The sequence below is a fragment of the Carcharodon carcharias genome, chromosome 26, assembly GCF_017639515.1.
Source record: "Carcharodon carcharias isolate sCarCar2 chromosome 26, sCarCar2.pri, whole genome shotgun sequence".
Classification (NCBI taxonomy): domain Eukaryota; kingdom Metazoa; phylum Chordata; class Chondrichthyes; order Lamniformes; family Lamnidae; genus Carcharodon; species Carcharodon carcharias.
In genome coordinates this window covers 41,755,133-41,783,099 of record NC_054492.1, presented here as the reverse complement: position 1 = coordinate 41,783,099, position 27,967 = coordinate 41,755,133, and the positions used below count along the sequence as shown (strand labels likewise).

The 27,967-nt window shown below is 39.8% G+C and overlaps 1 protein-coding gene across 6 annotated transcripts in view; it reads left to right on the top strand.

The window, feature by feature from the left end:
- Nucleotides 1-27,967, top strand: part of secisbp2l (SECIS binding protein 2-like) — a 64,589-nt gene that overhangs the window by 16,020 nt on the left and 20,602 nt on the right. For 2 of the 6 annotated variants that reach the window (XM_041174864.1, XM_041174865.1), the window contains exons 2-9: nucleotides 2,744-2,836; nucleotides 4,305-4,483; nucleotides 8,141-8,313; nucleotides 11,350-11,671; nucleotides 17,357-17,474; nucleotides 20,613-20,833; nucleotides 21,893-21,917; nucleotides 25,118-25,233. In XM_041174864.1, the coding sequence (XP_041030798.1) occupies nucleotides 8,210-8,313; nucleotides 11,350-11,671; nucleotides 17,357-17,474; nucleotides 20,613-20,833; nucleotides 21,893-21,917; nucleotides 25,118-25,233 (906 nt within the window). In that variant the 5' untranslated portion in view covers nucleotides 2,744-2,836; nucleotides 4,305-4,483; nucleotides 8,141-8,209. The remainder of the gene's footprint in view (nucleotides 1-2,743; nucleotides 2,837-4,304; nucleotides 4,484-8,140; nucleotides 8,314-11,349; nucleotides 11,672-17,356; nucleotides 17,475-20,612; nucleotides 20,834-21,892; nucleotides 21,918-25,117; nucleotides 25,234-27,967) is intronic. The other 4 variants (XM_041174862.1, XM_041174863.1, XM_041174861.1 and 1 more) reach the window with 2 other exon arrangements.

Here is a 27,967-nt window from a genome sequence, read left to right as displayed (position 1 = left end):
GGGTATATATGCTTGTTATGTGTAATTCTGTAACTAAATACTTAAATGTGTAAAGATTGGCTCCAGATCTATCCTTCACCAACTGGCTTTCTGGATTAGGACACCAGTAGAGTTCTCATTGGTTTTAAATCTTGCTAAAAGATTGAGAGGTTCTATTGCTAACCTTAAACAGTGTTATGCAATGTTTTTTAAAGTTGAATAGGTTGTTGGATAGGAGATTTTAGCAGTTTCTCCCTTTTTCTATTCTTCCAGTCTTCACAGTAGGAGTTGCCTTTTGATATTTTGCAAGTTTTATATGGTAATAAAGCCATAAAAAAAGAACTTGCATTTAAAGAGTGCCTTATTATGCCAACCTGAAATGTCCCAAAGCATAATTTATGTGGCCAAGCACAACAGCTTTGTGCACAGCAAGAACCCATAAATAGTAACAAAATGAATAAGCAGTTAGCATGTTACTGCTGTGATGAAGGAGAAGTATTTGCCAGTGCATTGGGCTTTCTGCTTCTTTGAAAAGTGCAATGGGATTCTTAATATCCTCTTGAACCACCAAACCAGGCTGAGGGACCTCAATTTAGTGCCTCATTTGAGGTGCAGAATCTTTGAGAATGCAGCAGTCCTAGGGTGCTGGGATCTCATTCAGCATTGTACTGAGGTTTCAACCTGTGAGCTGAAGGTCTGTAATAGGGACGTGAAACCCTAACCTTCTAATAGGTGGAGGTTCTATCATGCTTTTTCAGTATGTTAGTTAATTGTATGGTTAAATTTTTGATTTGTACATGTTGTTTCCTCTCTTTTGTATCAGCCAGGCCTTCTAAAAGGAACTTTCCAACTCCTGACTAGCCATTTCTGAACAGCCTCAACCTAAAACATTAACTTGTATTTTAATTTATATGCTGACTAATCTGTGCAATACCATTTTCTGTTTTTATTTCTTATTGATGTACCTTGTTTTGAATCATTGTATATAAGATGATCTTATCCATAGTTTAATTAAAGTTGTAAATGCAATCTCAAGTGTATACCATTTATTTGTTACAGCACGTTTATACTTGTAAAATAAAACTGAAAAGCTGGAAATCTGGAATTAAAAACAAATGCTGAAAATGCAATGATCAGTCAGTGTTATTAAAGAGAAAAGACCTGTTACCGTTCAGATTATGTTCAGAGATAAATGGATATTTTAATAAGATTAGAAAAATAGAACCGAGACATTAAACAGATGGGCTGGGAGAAGCTATAGATTAACTCACTTGGTGAAGGCTGTGTGTTAAATTATCTTCAAACTGCTGAACAAAATGTGATGTCAAATGTAATGCAGACCTGTAGAATGTGCAGATATTGCTGAGGTGGATGAAAAGTCATGGGTTCATGCACGTAACCATGAGAAATAAAAGGGATAAAGAAACTGCAGATGTAACAGACATGAAATTAAAATGATAGTGCAAGCAGAGCACAGATTGTAGATCACCAAATGAAGAATGTAAAGAACTTGCATTTATATAGGATGTCCCAAAAGTGTATTATGGCATTAAAGTTAAACGCTCTGGTATTTTAGAGAAATGAAATAACCAATTTGCACAAAGTAAGTCATACAGAAAGCTCTGAGATAAATGATCAGATAATCCTTTTCAGTTATGTTGGTTGAGGGATATTTATTGACCAGGATACCAGTCAAATTCCCTGATGTTCTTTGACATATCTGTGGGATCTTTTATGTCCACGTGAGAGGGCAGATGGGGCATTTGTTTAATGTCTCAGCAGAATTCTGTTATTTCAGATGGTGTGGCTCTCCTTACTACTGCACTGAAGCGTCAACCTAAATTATGGGCTCACACCTATTTTGGGGCTTGAACCCTTGACTTGTGACTCAGTGGTGAGAATGCTAACACTGAGCCAAGGCTAACACATGATGGGGAAAAAAGTATTCTTTCCCAGACCCTCACCAAGGTAAAACAAGTAGGGCAGCAAATTTGCATGCAGCAAAATCACAGAAATATCAGTGAATTAAATGATCAGTCAATTTGTTTTAATGATTGTTGAGGGATAACTGTTGATCTGGACCTGGAAAGTTCCTGCGCTCTTATTGACATGTTGAAATAAAGTCAGTCTTATTATAGAGGGCTACAAAGTGTCCAGCGTTCTGTTCTTGAAACTTGTATTTGTGTGCCAGTGACTTTGGTGAAGGTTCCCTGCAAATACTCCCAGAACCTCTAACCCAAGTTTTTAAAGACGCTGCAAGTGACCCAAAAGAAAACTGCCCACATTGCAGAAAATCTTCATTATAATACAGCAATTGAAATAACAGTTCAGGAAGTTAAATAATACAAAAAAAAGCTCATAGGAGCTTTAACTTGGGAATCACCTAAAATTCCCTCATTGATTCTCAAGTGTTTGTCACTCCAGTTAATCCCTGGTTTATACAAAACATTTCCAGCTGTTTGAGGACATTTCTACCTTCAACTTGGAAACTAAATTAGTGTATAGATTTTGGTGCAGTTTACCATGCTCCATTATTACATGTGACACCCTTCTTGAAATGTAGAACATTTTCCAAGAGATGATGTGTGATGAATGTTCATTTAATTGACAGGATTACAAAGAAAGGTTATTGGTGTATTCGGGGAGCCAGTTCTGAAAGAGAGTGCAGTTTTGAAGAAACTTTAGATTACGGTTTCTTTATGACAGTGTAAAACTACAGTATCAGAAAAACACTAATATTTTGTTTTTGTTTTTTTATTTGCAGAAACTAGTAATCCAGTCTGCCAACATGTGCTAATATATAGTGAATTAGCCAACTTGATAATAGGAAGCTGGAAGGATTGTTTTGTAATTACAGGTAAAAGATGATTTAGTTCCCCTAGACTGTGCCACTGATCTTTTTCCTTGCATTTGGTTTGCTACCAAGCAATAGATGTGTATGGATAAAATTCAGTAAGAAATTTGGTTGAATTTGTAGCTCAATAGACCGCATATGTGAATATTACATTAGCTGGAAGTATATAATTTGGTCATAGCATGTGCTGCTATGTTAATCGCCCTGATGTATTCAGTTGTAGTTTTGTTGTGAAATAAAAACTGTGATGCATGATAGCTTAACTGCAGGAAATAAGTATTTCTCAGCTTTTTGTTCTGTGCTAATATAATATAACAATTGAAAATAAAATACTGCAGATGCTGGAAATCGGAACTAAAAACAGAAAATGGTGGAAATACTCGGGTCAGGGAATACTTGTGGAAGGAAAGAGAGGGACACAGTTAACGTTTCGGGTCAAAAAGCTTTCATACCAGTTCTTATGGGTTTTTAACCTTCCCAAAGATGCTCCTGACCTTACTATTTCCAGTATTTTCTGTTTTTACTGGTATTATAACCTGTCAACTTGAAGTTATTGCTGTAAAAAATCTGGTTGTTCATTGTAAATTTTTGCTGCAAAAAATCTGGCTCTAATTTTGTAGCTTAGACTGTGTGGTTTTTTTCACAACGTGCTAACTACACCTAAAACACCCATATTTTATGAAATCATTGTAGGTTTCTGCTGTAATGGGAGGTGAAACATTTTAGCTTAATTACACAGCCAGTACATGTTGCATGGTGCGGTGGTAGTCGACCCATTATATCGCAAACTTGAAATTTTGCTGCACTTTCTGTTCAAGATTGCATTAATTGTTCAGACAGTTCTTGCAGAAATGTTCACCAGTTGTCAATCACCAACTTTTGCAGCTGCTTTTAAACTTTAAAAGGATAGGAGTATCTTTTTAAAATCCCAGATCGGCAGGATTTCAGGACATTTGGTCAGGCACACAAAATATTTTTCAAATGCAAAGCTATTATTTCTTGAATTAAAAAAATACAAAATTTTTAAAAAATGGGCATTTCTTGGTATTCTTCACTGAGTCCTCAATTTATGAAGTAGATTATTACTCAATGCAATAAATACTGAAATGGAATATATTTGGAAGGGGATTGAATCAATTCACTTCTTCAGGGGGTAGGTGATATATGGTTGGTTAGAGTGGATTACAAAGCAGGGCTTGGATGATGACTTAAGTTGAATGACTGCTGAACCACACTATAAATTGTCCTGAGTTCTATTTTACATAATGTAAGGCTAACCCGTTTATAAACTGCGCTTCACAAAATATTTTCCCAAATCCACCAGCTAGTCACGAGTATTTCAATTCAACTAAACAATCCCTGTAAGGTGATATTTAGAGGTCTTTTTTCTTACTGTAATCAATGGTTGATCCATCACACTTTGGTAGCTCATGACTTTTTATCTCTCCTGAACGTCCATTTATTTTTACAGATGATGTGACCAGAACAAATTGTAGCTGTTGCACATTCCCCCCACTTGCAATCAGCTTTTTAACTTCCCTTTTGGGAAGAGGACAACACTGACAAAACTGCATTTATTATCTGTCATTGATTGTTCTAAGAAGTTGATGGATCTTCTCCTCAAACTACTGCAATCCTTGAGAAGCTTAGGTAATTTCCGAGGGCATTAAAAGTCAACCATGTATAGTGGGACTGATGTCGTGTCTAAGCCAGTTCACGCAAGGATGGAGGTTTGCTTCCAGTTGAGTTTTATGACAATCTTGAAGCTTTTATTATCAATTTTCTTTTAGCGCTAGCCCACAATTAACTAATTTTATTGAACTTAAGTTTATAACTTGTGGGATTTGAAATTACAGTCTGATTTGTTAAACCAATACCATATCCACAACACTACCCTTGAACTTGCACCCCTGTGCAACTTATTTTAAAAAAAAAAGGACAAAAGATACCTTGTGCACCATGTCACCTGAAAGCATTTGCCATTTTGCGGATTTTGCTCACTTTCAGTTATGTGTTCAATATCACAGTGGTAGGATTTCCATGTCTACCTTGTTAATTTCTGTGTTAAGTGAGTAACATTATGGTAATATGCCATTTATTTGGAGATAGATATTAAAAAACTACAATCTGCAATGTCCTTATTGATTCAATCTTTGTTTTTAACAAGGAGACAAATAATAACTGTTTCATGACCTTAGTCTTTTTGTTGCCTTGCTAGCAAATATAGCAACTTATTAGCACACAATCTCATTTCTTTGACTGTTTCTAGAAATAAGTAATTTGAATATATAGGTTAATACTGGAAATGGAAAGCTGTAGTTAGTGAGATTTCATGCACAGGGACTATTTACTGAATCACAAATCTAAGAGGAACATAAATAGCAAATTTTAAAATTATGAATTTATTTTCAATTGAATAGGGAGTTACTCTTCTGTCAGGTTGGGAATTCAATGATGCAGTGTCATCAGTTTAAAAAAAGACCAAGGAGAGGTGATTAAGAGTTCTTTCATGCATTGATTTGCTGTAGCATTAAGTGATGTGCCACAGGGACCACAGGGAACAGTTGAGGCAGAGATTATTAGATCTTTTGTTGGAAAAGATAAGCATCTGAAGCAGAGCAAGATACATGGCTTTGGGGAGCGTGATTAGTTTTGCATTACTGTAGCAAAGATCCAACACTGAATGGAGTAAATTGTTGCATCCTTTGCTGTAAACTGCTATGGTGTAATGTCACGTTTGTCTTTCAGTCACACCTTGAAGCCATCTTAAGAATACCATCTGCTTGGACAGTTTTGTACAATTAATGGCCTGGCCAAGTATATTTTTTATGCTGAATAACTAACCAGATTCAGACCACGCATAGCTCAGTACTGGAACTATAAATATTAAATTACAGACAATATAATTTTACAATCTTAAATTGTAACCTGAGCTGATTTTGTACTAGAATTCTCCACATGTGGTTTGTGTTATCACACACAATTGTTGTTCTACAAGTTGGAAATGAGCTACGTCTCAGTTTGTACTATCATATCAGTTTTATTAGCATCCATAATTCATTGGAGAATCCATCAATCTGACTTAATGTCATTGTTATTTTACATTAACCAATAACATCACCTAATCTAACCTAGAATGTCTGCATCAAATATTTTTAAAATTTTAGTGCTGGGAGATTTAACATTTCAGGCAGCCAGGTCAGATAGAGCAGACTGCACTCGACCCTGCCACCAGGTAATGATAATCTCCAATACGAGAAAATCTTCCTTTTCCATTGCTAAATCCATCCTGGGAGTTGCCATTGACCAGAAACTGAACTGGACTAGCCATATAAATACCGTTGCCACAAGAGCAAGTCAGAGGCTGGGAATTCTGCAGTAAGTAACTTACCTCCTGACTCCCCAAAACATGTCCATTAAATATAAGCCACAAGTCAGAAGTGTATTGAAATATCCTCCACTTACCCAGCAGAGTGCAGCTCCAAAAACAATCAAGAAGCTTGACACCATCCAGGGCAAAGCAATCTGCTTGATCAGCACCCCATATGTCAACCTAAAACTTCGCGCCTTCCACTATCTGCGCACAATGACCATCTAAAAGATGCAATGCAGTAACTTGCCAAGGCTCCTTAGATAGCACCTTGCAAACCTATGATCTCTAACACCTAGAAAGACAAGGGCATCAGATGCCTGGTAACACCACTGTGTGCAAGCACCCCTCCAAGCCATGCTGATTTGGAGCTATGCTGATGTTCCTTTACTGTCATTAGATCAAAACCCTGAAACTCCCTAACAGCACTGTGGGTTTATCTACAGCACATGGACTGCAAAGGTTCAAAAAGGTGCTCATCACCACCTCTTCAAGAGCAATTGAGGATGGGCAACAAATGTTGGCCCTTCCAGTGACGCTCACATCCCATGAGTGAATGCCTGAAAGGAAAGAAGAAAAGAGGGAGAACATTTTTTTTTAAAGGAAAGAGGCACCAACAGTGCATAACTAAACCGATGAGAGACCAGATGCTCTGACCTACCGAGTTTGAATTATCTCTGGCGCTTAAAGCATTTTTTTGATCCTCCCCATCTGCCTTGCCATATAGAACAACTGAAATTGAGATCTTTCCACTGTGGAGGAAAGCTAATTGTTGTAAGTCATAATTTTGCAGATGAACAAGAATGTCTAGTGACATAATGGGGACCAAATTATGTTGGAACTAACATTTCTATAATGTCAGTTTTGCCACAAAGGAGCTTTGGTCTCAAAATAGACTTGCATTGTGCAGTATGTGACAGCTATACTTAACTGGAGTAGCTACAGACTTCAAATCGATTTTAAGTACTGTATAATTATGCAAGTTAATAAAATGTGAGTAAGTTTAATATATCTCATTTTTTATATTTATTGTTATTCATGTTCAAAATTAAACATTGAATTCAAAGATGTAAAAGATTATCAGTATTTTACATTTAAAAATAAAAGGCGACTGCCCTATCAGCTAATGTCCCCAGTGAGCCTTTTCCAGTCTAAGTTAGGAGAGCAGCAGCAGCTCTTGTTCAGCTGTGCTGAAGTGATACTGAGGTAGGATACCCATGTCATTACAGAAATTTGACACATCATGCTTTTATTTCCTTTTTCAGATGCGTTTCTGATCTCAATGGGGCAATTTGGGGGGGAAAATGCAAATGTGAGGTCTAGACCCAATCTGAGATGGACTTTAGTAACAGGGGAAGTGTTGCATGGAAAAGAACTCTGGCTTATCATGACCTTGGAGGGTGATTCAGTTTCACAATCCTGGATTAGGCATGTGTTGATGAGTAAGCTTTGTATCATGGTGATGAATTTCTGTACTCCTGAGATACCCATCTGGTTATTTGAAAAATCAAAAATGGAATGATTATTGGAAGTTTATTACCTGCAGTTTATTTTTACTCTTGCTGATCCTGGTTCACTTGCATCTTTATTGCTTGCATGTTCACTTAACTTAATAGGAATAGAGACATTAATGAATAACTTTTGTCATTTGGTGTATAAATGTTTTGCTTCTTGCAAAACTGTACCCTAATGTTGCATTTTCCTTTAACGGTGTTAAGTGCATAATTTAATTAAACTAACTATACATGATTATTCAATGCGCAAAACTTTTTTAAGCCATACTAATCATAGATCGTTGTTAACATGCAGATATGGTTGAATACCACCATTTTTGTACTTTCCACTGTTGTGAAGGCTGTTGAAAGTGTGTGTGTGAGAGATTTTTAGCTGCTGTTAATTTATTTTTCAGTAATGGGTTTCCTCCCCATTTTATTCAGGATACCCAACTTTCAGCAGAGGTAGAGCCATTTATACCCCAGAAGAAGGGTACTGACATACTTGTTCCTATGGCTCTTCCTAATGATGGAAATGGTAGTGGTGTTGAAGCTCCTCCTATACCTAGCTACTTGATAACCTGTTACCCCTTTGTACAAGAAAACCAAGCTAATAGGTGAGTATAGGTATAAGAATCAACATGTACCTATGCATAATTCTAGTCAAAGTTGTTATTTATATGCTTAAACTTTAAAGTCAGTTTTTCAGCATCACACCTGTTTTAGTTAATTGTGGAACGTCATCTAGTGAGCTTTGTTACAAACTTTGGATTAGTTGGAATGCATAGGTTTCAGTAAGAGACCATTATAGACTGTTATCTTGGACTGTGTTTTCATGAATCTGTGTATAAAATCACACTTGGATCATAATTTTTTCTGCACAGACTGTCCGAAAAAGTAAAACCGGACAACAAATGTCAAAAGATATCAATACCAGCCTTTTTTCCTGTTTGGGTGGGGGAGAAAGAAGGGAGGGGGAAAAACACCAATCTGATACTCCTGCACATCTTGCAGGTTGAGAGGATTTGGAATGCCCTACACCATAAAGCTGCAAGCATTTCAGAAGCAGGCTCCTAGTGGGATAGTTTGTTTGGAACATATTAATACCTTATAATAGGCTGATGCTTACAAGTAGTCTTTAAAAGAACCAATTTTAGTTACTGTTTCTCAGTGCCATAATAGAATCAATGATTTCATACCGAATTCAAACAAAGATTAACAAGTCTTGCAGCACAGCAGGCAAAGTATCCCTAGACCCCAAAATGAAATGTGAATAGCTGAGATTCAAAGTGTCAACACTCTTCAGGTCTGTGTCTGTAGGCATACTTTCTCTGCTGGAAAATAGGTCACCTGAATGGCATAAACCTGTGATGCAGCGTCATTTGGAGCATTGGCCAGATCAGTGGGGCTCAAATAATGAGTTGACTAGATACAATTAAAATACTTTTTAGTCAGAAGAATCATCTTTCAATGCTGCATAGACTCCTGACAGACATAGTGTGGCCCAGTGTATTCACCGTACATTATTTTTAAACCTTGACTGTACTGGTGCTCTTGATTTTTGAATCTGGAATCATGACACTCTTTTATTATGTTTCTATGAAAACCAATTGATTTTTTTTTTAACTTCAACCTGTTAACCACTTTTTGTTTCAAAAGACTTTTTGTTGTATCAAAGGTTTCAGTGACCCCTTTGTGGAAAAGAAATCTTGATGAAAAAAATGTTCATTTCCAACATCCCTGCCAAAAAAACACATAGTGGCAGCAGTGTGTACCATATATAAGATGCACTGCAGCAACTCCCCTACCCTACTTCCAAACGTGCAACCTCTGCCACTTTTTAGAAGGACAAAAGCAGCAAATGCATGGGAACACCACCACTTGCAAACTCCCCTCCAACCATTTGCCACCCTGACTTGGAACTATGCCACCATTCCTTTACTGTTACGGGATCAAGACCCTGGAACTCCTTCCTCACAGCACTGTGGGTGTACCTGCACTAGTGGGGTTGCAGCTGTTCAAGGTGACTCACCACCACCATCTCAAGGACAGTTGGGGATGGGCAGTGAATGCTACGCTTGCCAGTGGTGCCCACATCCCACAAAAGAATAAAAACAAGGTCTAGGATGAGAGATGCCGAGCAGCAAAAGAGGTTGTTACCAAGAAGCAGCACAGCACCAATTGCATAGAGACTTATGAGCATCAGCAGTCTGTTTCATGCTGCCTGTGCTAACATGTTCACAAAGTAATTATGGTTCACCACTGTTTAAAAACTCTTCAACTCTATGCATGAAGGAAGTCCGGTGCTGTGCTGGAAGGGAAGCAGGCTTTGGATCACTGATAGGATCACTGAATTTAGTGGAAGCTCCTGCCGTACGGGTCAATGTATCAACTTTCTTGGTGGCAGAGGAGCTATTGAAAATAGTTAGCGAATTCAACAATCACTCTATTAAATGTGATTTTTATCGGAGAAGAACAGCACCAACTGATGGAGCAGTTAAGACTAGAAAAGGACTGGTGGAAATGAACAAAATCGGAGTCACTCAAATGTTTCTGCATTACCAACATAGGCCACAATGTATTCAATTCATGCAGCAGGTGGGCCTGGCAGATGAGGTGCAGTAAGCCATTGACTGTTACCTTTCGTGGAGAGTGAAATGCAAACATGTAGACGAGGATGTATGTTCTGTTTTTGGGTAGGGGGCAGGGAAAGAGCGTAAGGCAGAGGAAAGAAACCTTGTGAGAATTAATCTCTAGTCCTGTTGGGACTGTGAATGATGCCTAGGCTTAACGGCCTCTAATGCTCTAACTGCTTGCCTTTCAACTCATGGCAACAATTCTAGGGGGTGCCGAGTTGTGTGTGTTTGTTTGTGTGTGTGTTTGTTTGTGTGTGTGTTTGTTTGTGTGTGTGTTTGTTTGTGTGTGTGTTTGTTTGTGTGTGTGTTTGTTTGTGTGTGTGTTTGTTTGTGTGTGTGTTTGTTTGTGTGTGTGTTTGTTTGTGTGTGTGTTTGTTTGTGTGTGTGTTTGTTTGTGTGTGTGTTTGTTTGTGTGTGTGTGTTTGTGTGTGTGTGTGTGTGTGTGTGTGTTTGTGTGTGTGTGTGTTTGTGTGTGTGTGTTTGTGTGTGTGTGTGTTTGTGTGTGTGTGTGTTTGTGTGTGTGTGTTTGTGTGTGTGTGTGTTTGTGTGTGTGTGTGTTTGTGTGTGTGTGTGTTTGTGTGTGTGTTTGTTTGTGTGTGTGTTTGTTTGTGTGTGTGTTTGTTTGTGTGTGTGTTTGTTTGTGTGTGTGTGTGTTTGTGTGTGTGTGTGTTTGTTTGTGTGTGTGTTTGTTTGTGTGTGTGTTTGTTTGTGTGTTTGTTTGTGTGTGTGTTTGTGTGTGTGTGTGTGTGTTTGTGTGTGTGTGTGTGTGTTTGTGTGTGTGTGTGTGTGTTTGTGTGTGTGTGTGTGTGTTTGTGTGTGTGTGTGTGTTTGTGTGTGTGTGTGTGTTTGTGTGTGTGTGTGTTTGTGTGTTTGTGTGTGTTTGTGTGTGTGTGTGTGTGTTTGTGTGTGTGTGTGTGTGTGTGTGTTTGTGTGTGTGTGTGTGTGTGTGTGTGTGTGTGTTTAAATCATTTAAGTCAGATCTATACGCTCATGTTTTTCTTTGTATTTATATTACAGGCAGTTGCCTGTTTACAACGGTGATATTCGGTGGCAGCAAGCGAATCCAAACTCGACAGGGCCATACCTTGCCTATCCCATATTGCCAACTCCACAGCCTCCTGTTTCTACAGATTATGCATATTACCAGCTCATGCCAGCACCATGCACACCAATGGTGGGCTTTTATTCTCCTTTTCCTGCACCATACACTGCATCCTTCCAGCCACCCAATGTGGTGAATGCAGTGTCGGGTGAGTGTAGTGAAAGACCTGCTCCTGCTGGACAAGCTTGCCAAGCTGCAGCTCAGAGAAGCAAAAACAACAGAGGTCCAGTGCCGAAGGTAAGGATTTGCAGTTATATTTGCTCTTTATGCTTACCTGCTGAAGTTTAATGGCCCTCTTCCTCGTTGCTCCAATTAAAAATCAGTCTTTTGGTTTTATTCTAAAGCCTGTGGGAATGAAGCAAGTTTGTTTTGTATGCTTTGTAGGCCTTTGATAAGGTGCTGCTCAAAAGATGAATGCACAAGATAAGCTCACCGAGGATTGGCTTACCAACAGAAAGCAGAGAGTTGGGATAAATAGGTCTTCTTCTGGACAGCAAACTGTAACTAGTGGGGTGTCACAGGGTTCGGTCCTTGGACCCCAACTATTTACAATCTATATTAATGACTTGGATTCAGGGATAGAAGGTACTATAGCTAAATTTGCAGATGACACCAAAAGAGGTGGGAAAGTAAGTTGCAATGAAGAAATAAGAAATTTACAAATGGATATGGACGGTTTAGGTGAATGAGCCAAAATTTGGCAGATGGAGTTTAACGCAGATAAGTGTGAGGTTATCCATTTTGGCCGGAAGAATAAAAAGGTGACCTATTACTTAAATGGAGAGAAACTTCAGAATGCTTCAGTGCAGAGGGATCTGGGTGTCCCTGTGCATGAATCGCTGAAAGCTAGTACGCAGGTACAGCAGGTAATAAGGAAGGCAAGTGGAATTTTGGCATTTATTGCTAAAGGAATAGGGTATAAAAATAGCGAAGTGTTGTTGCAACTGTACAAGGCGTTGGTGAGACTATGCCTAGAGTACTGTGCACAGTTTTGGTCCCCTTACGTGGGGAAGGGTGTAGTTGTGCTGGAGGCGGTTCAGACAAGGTTTACTAGATTGATTCCAGGCCTTGTCTTATGAGGAGAGATTGAGCAGTTTAGGCCTATACTCGCCAGAGTTTAGAAGGATGAGAGGAGATCTAATTGAGGTATATAAGATGCTAAAGGGGATAGGTAAGGTAGACATGGAGTGGATGTTTCCCCTTGTGGGGTATTCTAGAGAGGCCATAGTTTTAGGCTGAGGGGTGGTAGATTTAAATCAGAGATGAGGAGGAATTACTTTTCTCAATGGGTTGTGAATCTGTGGAATTCACTACCTCGGAGTGCAGTGGACGCCAGGACGCTGAGTAACTTTAAGGAGGAGATAGACGGATTTTTAATTAGTAATGGGTTGAAAGGGAGAGGGTGGGAAATTGGAGTTGAGGCCAAAATGAGATCAGCCATGATCGTAATGAATGGCAGGGCAGGCTCGAGGGCTGACTTCCCCACTCCTGCTCCTAGTTCTTATGCTATGCATGATTTAGATTAGGTAAATTTTAGCTTAAAGTACTTGATCATATATACATTTTTTTTCCTTTTTACTTCTTCCTTTTTGGAAATGTTGATTTCTGTGGAAGTGTTGGGTACCAGCACTAGACATTACACACTCTCGGATACCTTGCCCAACTGACCATTATTTGTGAATAAGCTAGACAAAGGTAGCCAGGCTATCAAATCCTGCTTGGAAGTCAGCAAATGTCCTCTGAATGTCTTCCAGCAGGGATCACTGGTAGCGATTGGGAGAAGGAGAACAGATTTTTAAAAATCTTTTTACCAACTGGAAGGTTGGTTCCAAATGTAATGTTTCTGATAAAATTAATTTTGTCAGATTATAGGTTGTGAAGACCTAATAAGTATTGAACTAGGATCTTGACTCAACCAGTGGGCTGTTGTAACTGTCTTATGTATCTGGCATTCCTTTTTAAAGGGATGATCAGCAATGCAAACTATCTTCATTAAGAAAATATCTCAATCACTTCATTTTGGTGAAACACAGGACGGACTTGTCCCAGACTTGCACTAAATATGGTAGCCGACGTGAAAAAAGACGTTTTACCTGCCGGCTGCAATGATGGATTCTCATACCATATCATCCCCTTCCCACCTCGTAAATTATGCAGTCATGGGAAACATGCCAGTTCGCCAGCAGCCTGCCTCCCATTTATCCACCACGCTGTCACCTCACCACTTCCTCCGGGCGCCATTTTTAAACTGCAACCGCGCACACACACTTCTCAATGCTTGCAGCCCAGGACTGCTGCAATTAAGATGTGGCCCCCAAAGCCAAGAAGAGTGCAGGCTCCCGATTCAGTGATGCATCCCTGGAATGCCTTTTGGATGACGTGGAGGTCTGCTGCCACGTCTCCTACCCTCTGTCCCCATCCCCCTCCCCCTCTTGACACGGGTTCTCAGTTAGCTGCAGAAATGACAATTGCCGTTTATAGAGCCTGGGCCTAGTGAGGCGCCTACAAACAATGGCTTGCTGCAGATCTTTAGCTGTGCGTGCAGGAGGCCCTGTCACGCCTTCATCGTGAGGGTGGTACTCCTCCCATTGGCGAGCCAGACATCTCCGTCACTTTCCTTTCTTTTCTGCTCCCTGTAAGCATGAGGCATGCTGCTGGATCATCAACTCCATGATTCTGATGTTCTCCTCCTGTGAGATCAAGGAGAAAGACATGTAGATTAGCATGTGCGTCCCAAGGACCTACCTTGGTTAAGCCTGAAAGCCTGAAGGCCCTTTCACGCATGCCGGAGAGTGCTGGCCACCACTTGGATGGCCAGTGTGTAGTGCACTTTATGGCTGTCTGAAAACCCCACCCACCTCCACCTCACTACACTTGACCAATTGGCAGCTGCTTTGGCCACTGAACTGCATACTGTGCTCTCAGCTTGGGCACAGGCATTCTCCTAACCTGTACTGCAAGGCTGCGCTGTTAGCTTGAACCATGAGGTATACTGTCCAAACTTTGATTAAAAACATTGCAAGGAGCTGTGAGTGTTTCTACCAGTGATTGGACCATAGCCACCTTTTGCAAGGGGATTCTACAACTTGCTCAGCCATCCAATTGTTCTGCAGCCCCTTAAAGCACACACGTTGATTTGTAGTCTGCGCAAGAGGGGTGAAAAATTCTGGAGAATTTGGTGGCGCATTCATGCTTTTGTATTGCCTGAGGGGACAGAAAAGCTTCAAGCATGTCAAAGGAGTTGCTGCTGAATGGTCTCACCTGTGGACGAATGCTCACTCTCTTTTTGACAAGCTCTTCTAAGTGTATGGTGACTTCCCCTGTCCTCATCCTCCCCACCCCACCTCTACCGCTGTATGTGTTTATGTATCTTCTTCAGTCTGTGCTGCTTTGCCCCAACACTGCACTGAAAGCCTGTGCTCCTCACCCACTGCCCCCACCCGAATGCCTCTTCCTTGATGCCCTACAGGCGACCCCCATGAGCACTGCGCAAGGTTGTGTGCACTCCCCTCTGAGGTCCCCTTGAAGTTCAGCTCACCAGGTGCACTCTTTCTTTTTAAAGGCAGTAATAAATCACGGCGTTCTGAAGTCATGCTGACATGAGAGGTAAATTTGACGTGAGGATGATTCTGGCGTGTGGCCACAATGATGAGATGTAAATGCATTAAAAGTAAGTTCCCGATGTTGGCAGGAAATGTGGCCCGCCATTGACGGGTGGAGTGGATGATCGCAAACTGATTTCATGAAGGTGTAAAACCAATTATTGGTGACCTTGCCATATTGCACACTCACCTTCACCATGCTGCCCACCATCAACAGGACCGGACAATTTTGGCTATAGTCTTTTTCACACGACCTAGTTCAGTGTCTGTTAATATCTTTGTCGTCTGCTCATGCCATTTATTCATCTGTTATGGTTGAGTGTTTTTAGCTTTATGCAGGGAAAATTGGCAGCATTCCTTCTCTTGCATGTAGCTAGTTTCTCATGATGGTTGGTAGAGCCTGATATTCATGCCTTCTATAATGACATGCATAGAATGAGGAGGATACAGACATAAAATATTACCTGCAAATGCTCTTTTAATCATGTGTAACCATCTGTGATGACTCTTGCTAATCATAGTCAAGTCTGAACCTATCCTCACCAGATGTAGGAACATGGGAACCTAGAAGCAGGAGTTGGCTGTTCAGCCCCTCGAGCCTGCTCCACCATTCAACTGGATTATGGATGATCTTCTACCTCAGTGTCATCTTACCAAACTATCCCCTTATTCCTTGATGTCATTGGTATCTAGAAATCTATTGACCTCTGCTTTGAACATACACAATGACTGAGCCTCTACAGCTCTCCGGGGTAGAGAATTCCAAAGATTCACCATACTCTGACTGAAGAAATTCCTTCTCATCTTGTTCCTAAATGGCCTATGTGAGAATGTGTCCCCTGATTTTAGACCACTTTCCCCACCTGGCATCCCCTCCAAAAAACCAGGGGAAACATCTATCCTGCTAAACCCTGCAAGAATTTTGAACACTTCATTGTGGTCACCTCTCATTCTTCTAAACTCTAGAGAATATAGGCCCAGTCTCCTCAATCCTTCCTCATAGGACAATCCTGCCATCCCAGGGATTAGTCTGGTGAGCCTTTGTTGTGTTCCCTCTTTTGCCAGTATATCCTTCTTTGGGTAGGGAGACCACATCCGCACACACTACTCCAGGTGTCATCTCAGCAAGTTTCTATACAGCTGCAGCAAGACTTCTTTGCTCTGGCACGCAAAACCCCTTGCAATAAAAGCTAACATACCATTTGCCTTCCTAATTACTTATGCACCTGCATGCTTTCAGTGGCTTATGAACACCCAGGTTCCTTTGGACATCAATGCTTTCCAATCTCTCCCTATTTAAGAAATACTCTGCATTTCAGTTTTTCCTACCAAAGTGGATAACTTCACATTTTTTTCATATTATATTTCATCTGTCATGTTCTTGGCCACTTACTTAGCCTAAGTCCTCTTGAAGCCTTTTTGCATCCTCCTCACCACTTGTATTCCCACCAGGTTTTGTGTCATCTGCAAACTTGGAAATATTACATTTGGTCCCCACATCCAATATCCAGTGATATAGATTGTGAATAGCTGAGGCCCAAGCACTGATCCTCACGGTACCTCATTAATCACAGCCTGCCAAGCTGAGAATGATCCGCTTATCCCTACTCTGTTTTCTGTCTGTTAACCAATCCTCAACCTATACAGGTATATCACCCCCAATCCCACATGCTCTAATTTTGCTTACTAATCTCTTGTTGGGGACCCTATCAAAACTCTTATGAAAATCCTAATAGACGGTTCTCAAGTATCCATCCTGCTAGGTACATCGTCCGAAAACTCCAACTGTTTTGTCAAACGTGATTTGCCTTTTATAAATCCATGTTGACTCTGCCCAATCTTACCATAACTTTTTAAAGTGTTCAGTTATCACATCCTCTATAATAAATTCTAGCATTTGCCCTACTACTGACGGCAGGCTAACAGGTCTGCAGTTTCTTGTTTTCTCTCTCCCTCCTTTCTTAAATAGTGGGGTTACATTTGCTACCTCCTTTCTGCAACCATTCTTGCTCAATCATGGCCTGGGTCTCCCAGCTTATTTTTCTCCCTGAGGAACCCCAAAGTCACTTGTAGCATCCTACTGCTGACCCAACTGAGAGTACCTAACCCTGAATGAATTTAGGATTGAATCTAGGGCCTAGGCCCCAAACTCTACGCCTCTGCCTCTATATTCCTTTCCTCCTTTAAGCCAATCCTTTAAATCTACCTATATGTAAGTTGTTGTAAATTTGCTCAGCTATTGAACTAGCTAAACTTCTGTTTAGACTAATAACAATTTCGATATTTTTGAGCAATGGGTCAATTTCTTATATTTGTGCAGGTCTTGAGAACCAGCAAGCCTCTGGTAAGAAGTGTAGCTGTTCAAAAGGAAAGCAATGCCTCAGGTCCTGAAAATAGATCAAAGATTGTATTGCTGGTGGATGCCAGTCAGCAAACCGGTAAGAAATCTTTCGTTCAAAAGTTTAATTTGGTGAAAAATCATATATTTCCAAACTACTAGATTCTGATCAAATTTAACCAAACGAAGAAAATTCATTCAAATATAGAAATCCTGAATCCCAGCAAATTAGCATATCCTAAAGATATTATTTGGAAGTAACAATTGTCATATTTCTTCATTCACTTTATCAGTGTTAAAACATCTTTTTCTCAGTAAAAGTGAGCATTTGGCACTGAAATTCAAAGCATCATTTCATTGTTAGTCGGTAATAAAAAAACAAAAAATGCTGCAAATGCTTAGTAGCTCAGCCAGCATCTATTGGAGAGAGCAGAGTTAATGTTTTGGGTCGATGACCTTTAGCAAAACTGAAGAAAGAAGGAAACATAAGAGCTTTTACAAACACATGAAATAGGAGCAGAAGTAGGCCATTCAGCCCCTTGAGCCTGCTCTGCCATTCGATAAAATCATGGCTGATCTGTTTGTGTTTTGAATTCCACATTCCTATCAACCCCCGGTAACCTTTAATTTCCTTGCCTAATAAGAATCTATCTATCTCCGCCTTAAAACTGTTCAATGACCCTGCCTCCTCCACCTTCCGAGGCAGAGTTCCAAAGTCTCTCAACCCTCAGAAAAAAAATTCTGCTCCAACTCTGTCCTAAAAGGGCAGCACATAATTTTAGAGCAGTGCCCCCTTGTTCTGGACTCGCCCACAAGAGGGGGCATCCTTTCCACATCCACCTTGTCAATACCATTAAGGATCTTATCTACTTCAATCAAGTTGCCCCTTGCTCTTCTACACTCCAGAGGAAGCAAGTCCAGTCTGTCTAACCTTTCCTCATAAGTCAAACTGCTCATTCCAGGTATCAATCTAGTAAACTACCTCCAACACATTTACATCCTTCCTTAAATAAGGAGAGCAAAACTGCACACAGTATTTGAGACGTGATCTCACCAATATCCTGTATAACTGAAACGTAACATCCTTACTTTTATGTTCAATTCCTCTTGTAATTTTAAGCCAGTGGAAGGGGAGAGGGAGCAGGAAGAACAAAGGTCTGTAATAGGATAGGGGAGATTAAATAACAAAATATTTCATAGTGCAACAGCTAAAGAGAGTGCAATGGATATAGTAATGAAACAAAGGTATTGTCCAATTTTTTTTTTCATTCAAAGGATGTGGGCTTCACTGGCTAGGCCAGGATTTATTGCCCATCCCTAATTGCCCTTGAAGGTGGTGGTGAGCTGCCTTCTTGAAGCGCTGCAGTACATGTGGTGTAGATACACCCACAGTGCTTTTAGGGAGGAAGTTCCAGGAGTTTGACCCAGTGACAGTGAAGGAATGGCAGTATATTTCCAAATTGGGATAGTGAGTGGCTTGGAGGGGAACTTCCAGTTGGTGGTATTCCCAGGTATCTGTTACCCTTCTCCTTCTAGATGGTAGTGGTCATGGGTTTGGAAGGTGCTGTCTAAGGAGCCTTGGTGAATTCCTGCAGTGCATCTTGCAGATGGTACACACTGTTGCCACTGTGGTGGAGGGAGTGAATGTTTGTGGACAGGGTGGCAATCAAGTGGTCTGCTTTGCCCTGGATGGTGTCAAGCTTCTTGAGCGTTGTTGGAGCTGCACTCATTCAGGCAAGGGGAGAGTATTCCATTGTGCTCCTGACTTGTGCCTTGTAGATTGTGGACAGGCTTGGGGGAATCAGGAGATGAGTTACTAGTCGCAGGATTCCTAGCCTCTGATCTGCTCTTGTAGCTGTAATACTTATGTGGCTAGTCCGGTTCAGTTTCTGGTCAGTGGTAACCCCCAGGGTGATAGAGAGGGATTCAATGCTGGTAATGGCCTTGAATGTCAAGGGGCAATGGTTAGATTCTCTCTTGTTGGAGATGGTCATTGCCTGGCACTTGTGCAAATGTAACTTGCTGCTTGTCAGCCCAAGCCTGGATGTTGTCCAGGTCTTGCTGCATTTGGACATGGACTGCTTCAGTATCTGAGGCGATGCGAGTGGTGCTGAACATTGTGACAATCATCAGCGAACATCCCCACTCCTGACCTTATGATGGAAGGAAGGTCATTGATGAAGCAGCTGAAGATGGTTGGGCCTAGGACACTATCCTGAGGAACTTCTGCAGTGATGTCCTGGAGCTGAGATGACTGATCTCCAACAACCACAACCATCTTCCTTTGTGCTAGGTATGACTCCAGCCAATGGAGAGTTTTCCCCCTGATTCCCATTGACTCCAGTTTTGCTAGGACTGCTTGATATCACACTCGGTCAAATGTGGCCTTGGTTTGAACTGCTGCATAGCAGCCACCTAAGTGCAACATGAAGGGATAAAAGAAGAAACAAGATGAAGATCGACCCAGCACAACTGAAAAAGAAGGGAGGTAGAGGTTATGATCTAAAGTTGTTGAACTCCATGTTGAGTCCAAAAGGCTGTGGAGTGCTGAGTTGAGGTAAACATAAGATGCTGTTCCTTGAGTTTCACTGAAGTACTGTAGCAAGCCATCGACAGAAATGTCAGCACAGGAGCAAGGCCATATAATGGTGAATGGGGATATTTAAATGAGGGATGATCTTTTGCATTTAAAAATATCAAACATATGGCAAATGTAGTTTTGAATTTAAGTTATACTTTGAATACCAGCTTTTTGCACTTGATATTCCCAAATTCAGAACCTGCTGCACTTTTTCTGCTTTAAGCACACCCTGATAGTGGTGATTATACTATATATGAAAAATCCTTGGTTTTCAGATGGAATGCCATAAAGTCATCCTGTCACCCCAATATCAAGTCATGAGATTTTTTTTAGAAGTTATTGAATAAACAAAGTACTGCTTGCGGTTTTACATATTATCGGCTTTCTAGTTATGGAAATCTGATGGACATGCGGAAGCATTTTGATGTTTTATTGTGGAAGACTCAGCAAAAGTATTTTAATTTTTTGAGCAGACCTGGTTTGTTGATACCATGTTATGACCAATCTTTCCCAAAGTATAGTTTTTGTTTTGGTAATGTAAAATCGTAACATGTATAGAAGAAATGGATGGTACTAAAATAAGATGTGAAGCTTTTTGAAAGCTTTGTTGTAATCTATATATTTTGTTGTAAATGTGATTGTCTTTGTCATTGAAAGACTTTCCTGGGGATGTAGCCAATAAATCACTCTCTGAGAGGGCCAGTCCCTTGCTATGGAAATCAAAAGTCAGGAGAAGAAGAGCATCTCACCCTGCTGCTGAATCTTCAAGTGAACAAGGAGCTAGTGAAGCTGACATTGACAGTGATAGTGGCTACTGCAGTCCCAAGCACAGTCACAGTCTGACCACATCAGCTACTACAAGGAGTACAGAATGCAAAGTATGTAAATCTACATAGTTTATGTACATAGTTTATGTAATCAAAATAAACTATGATATTGAAATGTAGCAGAAAGAGTGCTGATAACAGATTGAATCATAGTGTTCATGGTTTAAGATATCTGAGATTTAAATAACTATTCCTTGTTATAATGTAGCTTGAAGCTCTTTATTTGGTAACATCATAATCCAGAATGATTTCATATTGGATTTACAATAAAATATTCAATTTAAAAGGAAGAGTAGGTAGTTTTATTGGGAAAAGTTTTGAGTGGAATTGTCTTATCCAATAGATAGCCATTGAAATTTAATCTGAAGAGCTGTAAAAAATTTCTTTAAAAAAACAGGCCAAAATTGAATAAACTCATTCTTGGTTTTGTAATCGGGCTTAAAATTGTTTGAGTTGGTTAACACACCCTCTAGGTCAAAAGGTTGTGCCTTTGCACTAAATAAGAGAAAACACATTGTTATATATGCAGTCCTTCAAATGATATTAAGCTGAGTTCTGCTTGCTTGCCTGGATAGCTGTGATGACATGATCAGGTTGGGATCAAGGTTGGATGTACCAGAGAGCTCACTTCCATCTGAACCAATCATGGGGAAGACTTCAGCTGTGCATTATACATTGTGTATTATGAAGTCAAATATCAGTTTTCAAAGAACTAGTTTGAAAGTTTTCATGTTGCACACTATTGCGTGTGTCGTAAAAACCATAAAACTGAATCCGCCTCAAAACTATTTGGTACATTTAACAAAGCTTACATTTCAAACTGTAAAAAAAAAAAGTAGATCGTAAAATAAGTTAATGGTGCAAACAGCACTTTCATCCAGTCATTCAAAACTAGACTTGTGTTTTACTGCGTTCAGAAGAAATTTCTTACATTTGAATAGAACTGACAAAGTCCAGATAGTAAAACCTAGTTTGGGTTCTGTTCTGGAATAAATATTTTCTAGTAATTGTCAATGCATATTCATTTTGAAATTATGGATTTGGTTTTAATGGAATATGGTGAATACTCATATACAGAGTTGGATTAAATTATTGTTTGTTTCATTTCAGGTAGATGATTTAACGGGGATCACAGGTAATTAAAATTAAACTAGATATTTGTGCAGTAACATTTTCACAGCAGTGGTGAGAATATGGAAGTCACTGCCTCATGGGAGTGATTGGAGTATAAAACATTGATGATTTAAAGGGGGAGGCTTGATGCATAGATTCAGGAGAAGAGAATACTGTATAAGGGGGCTGGGTGGGAAGTGGTAATTGGAGGGGAGTATACTCTTGTGCAGTATAAACTTTGGCATCGACCTCTTGGACCAAATGTCCTGTTTCTGTTCTACATATTCAAAGTAATTCAAGTAATATAAGGAAGATTAGAATAGAATCGTAGAATGGTTACAACACAGAAGGTGATTATTCGGCCTGTTGAACCTGTGCCAGCTCTCTGCAAGAGCAATTTAGCTAGCCCCACTCGTCCACCCTGTCCCCTTAGCCTTGGTGGAGAAAAAATTAATATAAATAAAATTACTGATTTCTTGAGCCTTAATGTATTATCTCCTGCTGTTAGATGAAAATGATTTTATCAATCCCCAAATAAGCAAGTCATTCTTCAAAATAAAGGACCGTCCCTTTTTAAACCTTGATTGACACCTTATCTTCAAATGCTGCTTGTGCTATGCATATCCTTATTCTCCACTTCCTGCTTTATTTCTTTGTCTCCCATTGGCAGCAATCTACTTGACTTATAAAAAAACTATTCTGCATTGTTTTGTTGTCCACAGTTAAGATGTTTTAAAGTTTAAGCTTTTTTCTTCAAAGGTTTTTGTTTGAACATGTTCTGCATATCTTGGTGTTTGTTCTCTGTTTTCAGTATATATTTTAGTTTTTTTTATCTGATTGCAATTCTTTGGTTTGGGACACAACTGAGTCAGGTCTGTCAACAGCAATCCAAATCATGCTGGTTGCCTTTGATTGTGCTGGTTCATTGTCTGCTGCTGGTACTGGTGATAGGTCCAAATCACACAACTTCTGTAACAGGTGCCATGTTCAAGTATTTGAGTGCTTCGTGGAAAAGTGGGAATGATGAACATGATCCTGCAACAAAGGATGACATTGTTCAATATTCCATGTTATTAGGGCTTTTTAGTTAGAAACACAAGCATTTCTTGAGGAGGGAATTAAGTGAAGAAAATGTAGCTGCACGGCAACAACTTATAGTGCCTTTAACATAAAATGTCCCAAGGTACTTCACAAGAGAATTATGAAACAAAATATGACACCAAACCACATAAGGAGATATCGGGTCAGATGACCAAAAGCTTGGTCGAATAGGTAGGTTTTGAAGAATGTTTTAAAGGAGGAAAGCAAGGTAGAATGCAGAAAGGTGTATGGAGGGTATTCCAAAGCTCAGGTTCTAGGCAACTAAAAGCGTCACCAGTGGTGGAACAATTAAAATTCAGGATGCTCAGGGAGGTAGAATTAGAGATATCTCAGAAGATTCTGGGACTGGAGGCAATTACACAAATAAGGAGCAACAAGACTGTAGAGAGATTTGAAAACAGGGATGAGAATTTTAAAATCTGCTTGACCAGGAGCCAGTGTAGATCAGTGAGCACAGGAGGATAATAGATGAATGAGACTTGATGCAAGACACAGGCAGCAGAATTCTTAATGACCTCAAGTTTGCAGATTATAGAATCTGAGGCCAGCCAGGAGCGCATTGAAATAGTCAAGTCTAGATGTAACAAAAACACATAAGGGTTTCAGCAGCAGATGAGCTGAGATGGGTGAAGTCGGGCAATGTTAGAGGTGAAAATAAGCACTCTGTAAATAAATTATTGCAAAGGTGCTATCCAGCTTTCAGCAAAGACCCTTTTTAATGAATATGGGCTGCTGTTGATTCCTAGAGTTTTTAACCTTCACTCATGTACCTCGAACTCCATTCCATAGTTGATTACCATCAGTAAAAAGATCTTATTGATATCAGTCCTAAATCAGACTTTATTTCGTTCGAATCTTGTGTCTCTTATCGTATTCCTGCAATTTTATTTTCCAATTCACCATATCAACATTATTTGCTATCTTCCACGTCTCTTTATAAGATTATCTTTCACCTCTCCTTTGAAGCTGAAAAGCCCATATTTGAGAAGAAAAGGAAGAATTTGCATTTGTAAGCATGTTTCATGACCTAAGTACATTCCAAGGCTTTTTACAGCCAATGAGGTATTTTTTTGAAGGTCTCTCAAACGTCAATAAAATCACTAAACAGAATATTTTGGTGGTTTTGGTTAAAAGATAAATGTTTGCTAGGATGCCAGGAGAACATGCCTACTAATGGTATAATCCACCTGAGGGTTTAGGCAGTCCTCAGTTTAATGTTTAGGCAGATCGACAACCCCTCCAGTACAATACTTGGAGTATGGCAATGTATGGCCTAGATTGTGCCCTCCTCTGGACTAGGATTTATACCTGCAACTTTCTGACCCCGAAGCCAGAATGCTACAGTTGAGCTATGGCTAGCATTTCTTAGTTTTCTGATGTTAAGGATTAGTGCTGACTGTTTAAACCACATTGTCTCCCTTATCTGCATGACTGGGACTGGGAAAATTACGAAAGGTGTGGTCTGAACAGAGCATGATTTCCTGTGATTTTTAAAGCATCATGGCACGGCCTCATTAATTGCTCACCCCTAGCTGCCCTGAGAAGTTAGTCGTGGTTCGCCACCTTGAATTAGTTGATTTTATACTTGAATGGCTCTTTGCTTTATTGATTATAGTACTGCTTTGGTCACACTTATTGAATGTTGAACTTTGTGCTTCATTCATGAAGTAGACACAACATTTGAAATTTTCTTTCCCTTCCTATGCTTAATACTTCTTACATTTATTTGTATTAAATTATATTTGTAAAGAAAAAAGTGTTTGGAGAGATGTTGCAATATAGTCTGATTAGATTTAGTTTTTTTGATTTATGGCAATTGCATCTATCATTGTCCTAGAATTTATTTGCATTTTATTTTTTAATGTAAAATTAAGTTGCAATATTTAAATTTTATAACCCTAAAATGGTTTTTATTTTGTGATTGCATATATCCAAGTGTAAATTAATAATTCATTTAATCACAATCATGCAGGAGATGACCTAACTGCTGATATTTATGAAAGTTTGCATCATGTGATTCTACACATTTAGTATGTTTTAATATACACATTTTATTAATTCATCCTTTAAGTGAAGTGTTCAGTTATAGTTATTAATGTGGTTGAATGGTCTTCTTGCCAGGAGGCCCCAGCTGGGCAAATGTAGCTTCCCAAGTACCACAGAGATTTGGGATGGACAGGATCCAGACATTTTCTTGTGGTCGAAGTGGCAGACCAGCAAATCTACGAAACTCGCAGGTATGTTTGTGTAAACCTGCTACAATAGTTAAAGAATTTGGACTATCCAAGGTTAAAATGTTTTAACATCTAGAAAATTGTTTGCCTTCCAGTTGGTATGCTAAATCCACTTTGTACTAATTGGTGCTGTTGCAAACAACCCAAGATCTCTAGCACTACATTACAAGGAAATTGTTTCAAGTGACTCGAAGCAAGAATTTTTGCTATTAATGTAAATTCAAATTTGCATTCATTTAACTTTCAACATTTTTCTGATTAAGGGGTGAGAGACAAACCATATAGTCTGGACCAGGAAATATGAGTCAGTGGAAGTTATTAACATTGTGAAAATGATTGCGCACTTTGTTCATTGCAATGAGCAGTTGAAATCAGCCAGTTTCAAAAAGAATAAAGTGGAATTAGAAGGGAAGTTAGATGGAATTCTCTCACAATAGATTTGTAGAGAAAACAAATCTGAGGAAGTTCTGATCTCATTGTTTGGAACACCTGGTACTCTGCCCATTTCTGGTGGCTGAAAAACTGGAGACATTTAAGCTCTGGAAGCAGAACAGACTCATGAGGTTGATGCTGTTGTCTAGGTCCAAATTATGGGTAAAGACCAGAGAGGAAGTAGGACAGGTAGATAAGGTGTTAAGAAGGCATTTGGATACTTGCCTTTATTAGTTGAGGCATTGAATACAAGAGCCACAGGTTATGATGGAGCTGTATAAAATGCTAGTTAGGCCACATCTGGAGTACCGTGTGCAGTTCTGGTTGCCACACTATTGGAAGGATGTGATTGCACTAGAGAAGGTGCAGAGGAGATTCAGTAGGATGTTGCCCGGGCTGGAGTGTTTCAGATATGAAGAGAGACTAGATAGGCTGGGATTGTTTTCTTTAGAGTAAAGAAGGCTGAGGGGGATACCTATTGATATGTATGAAATTATGATGGGCATAGATAGGAAGAAATGTTTCCGCTTAGTGGAGGGGTCAATAACCAAGGGGCATATATTTAAGATAAGGGGCAGGAGGATTTTTTTTTCACCCAGAGGATGGGGGATATCTGGAACTCACTGCCTGAAAGGGTGGTAGAGTCAGGAACCCTCAACATTTAAAAAGTAATTAGATGAGCACTTGAAACGCCATAGCGTACAAGGCTACGGGTCAAGTGCTAGAAATTGGGATTAGAGTAGATAGGGGTTTGATGACTGGTACGGACACGATGGGCTGAAGGGCCATTTTCCATGCTGTAAAACTCTGTGACTGAGGGTTTTTAAACAGAAATAAATGCCAATGTTCAAAATCTGAACTATATAAACAGAAACTGCAAAAGGTACACAGCAGGTTCAATAGCAATATGCAGCTAAACTGCTAGCCCAGGCTTACTGATCCATTCAAACACAACAGCTCATCGGCTGAGAGTTTATTTCAAGTATTTTCTGTGGCCTTTAAAAACTTTGCATAATATGCTGTGTTTCAACTTACTGTAGTTTTTGCATTACTTGACAATGACTTCAGTGACTGATTTCACTTTCTATAAAGCAACCTTTTATAAATATTAAAATACAAGTTCTCCAGTGACACCTTTAGTCTTTGTAAGGTACATTATTGTTTGACTGAGAAGGATGGGAGAAAATGTGCAAAGCTCTTATGTGTCATTGCCAGTGTTGCTCAGTTTTTGGCTTTCTAAAGCATACAGAGACTAGGTGCAATTTCCTTTGACATCCCCTGCTTGTGTGAGTTTTCTCTCTGTCTGGCTCTCTCTCTGGCTGGCTCTCTCTCTCTCTGTCTGGCTCTGGCTGGCTCTCTCTCTCTCTCTGGCTGGCTCTCTCTCTCTGTCTGGCTCTGGCTGGCTGTCTCTCGCGCACGCTCTCCAACCCCCGCCTTGTATGCTATGCCCTGTTACTATGTCAGACTGCTTTAGTGTCCCTTGATGGTCCATTTTTTTTTTTTTCAGCAACACCACAGTCAGTGACGTACCCTGTAATCATCGCCTAGTTTGCTGACCTCACCTTCGATAATTTCCTCAAATGTTTTTCCAAATTTCTATTTGGAATACACTGCAGTGAGTGTGACAGTGAATTGGAAGCAGCACAGCTGATGACTAATGTAACAGCACAAAATGTTGGAAATACTAAACGGGTCAAGCAGCATCTGTGGAGAGAAATACAGTTAACATTTATGCTCATGCTGACCTTTCATGAGAACTTCAATTCTGATGCAAGATCATTTCGACCTGACACATTAACTTGGTTCCTCTCCACAGATGCTGCCTGACCTGCTAAGTATTTCCAGCATCTTCTGTTTCATTGCAGTTTTCAAGCATCCACAGTATTTTCCTTTTGATGACTAATGCTGCTGCTCCTCAATCAGTGACCAAACTAAATCATGGTAGTTTTACGTGAAACTGACCAAATCAAGGTGTCCGCACTGCTCCCTTTTGACCTCCATGTTGAGCAGTGTCAGTGAAAGAATTTTAAATCACCACATAGAAATTTGAAGCAATAAACTGGAGAAAATGAAAGATGAAGCTAGCAGAAATAGTTGTCAATTACATTATGCTGCATGGTTGTGTTCATAAATTCTAACGTAGAGTTAACTATCCAATGAACACTTTTTGGACGCTGATTAAAGGCCATTAACTAAACAAATTATGATCATGTCTATTTATTTAGGCTAACGTGAGTAATGTTTCTGCAGCTTTATGTACAGTAATTCATTGACATCTCAAAACAATGCACTGGCTATTTTCTTT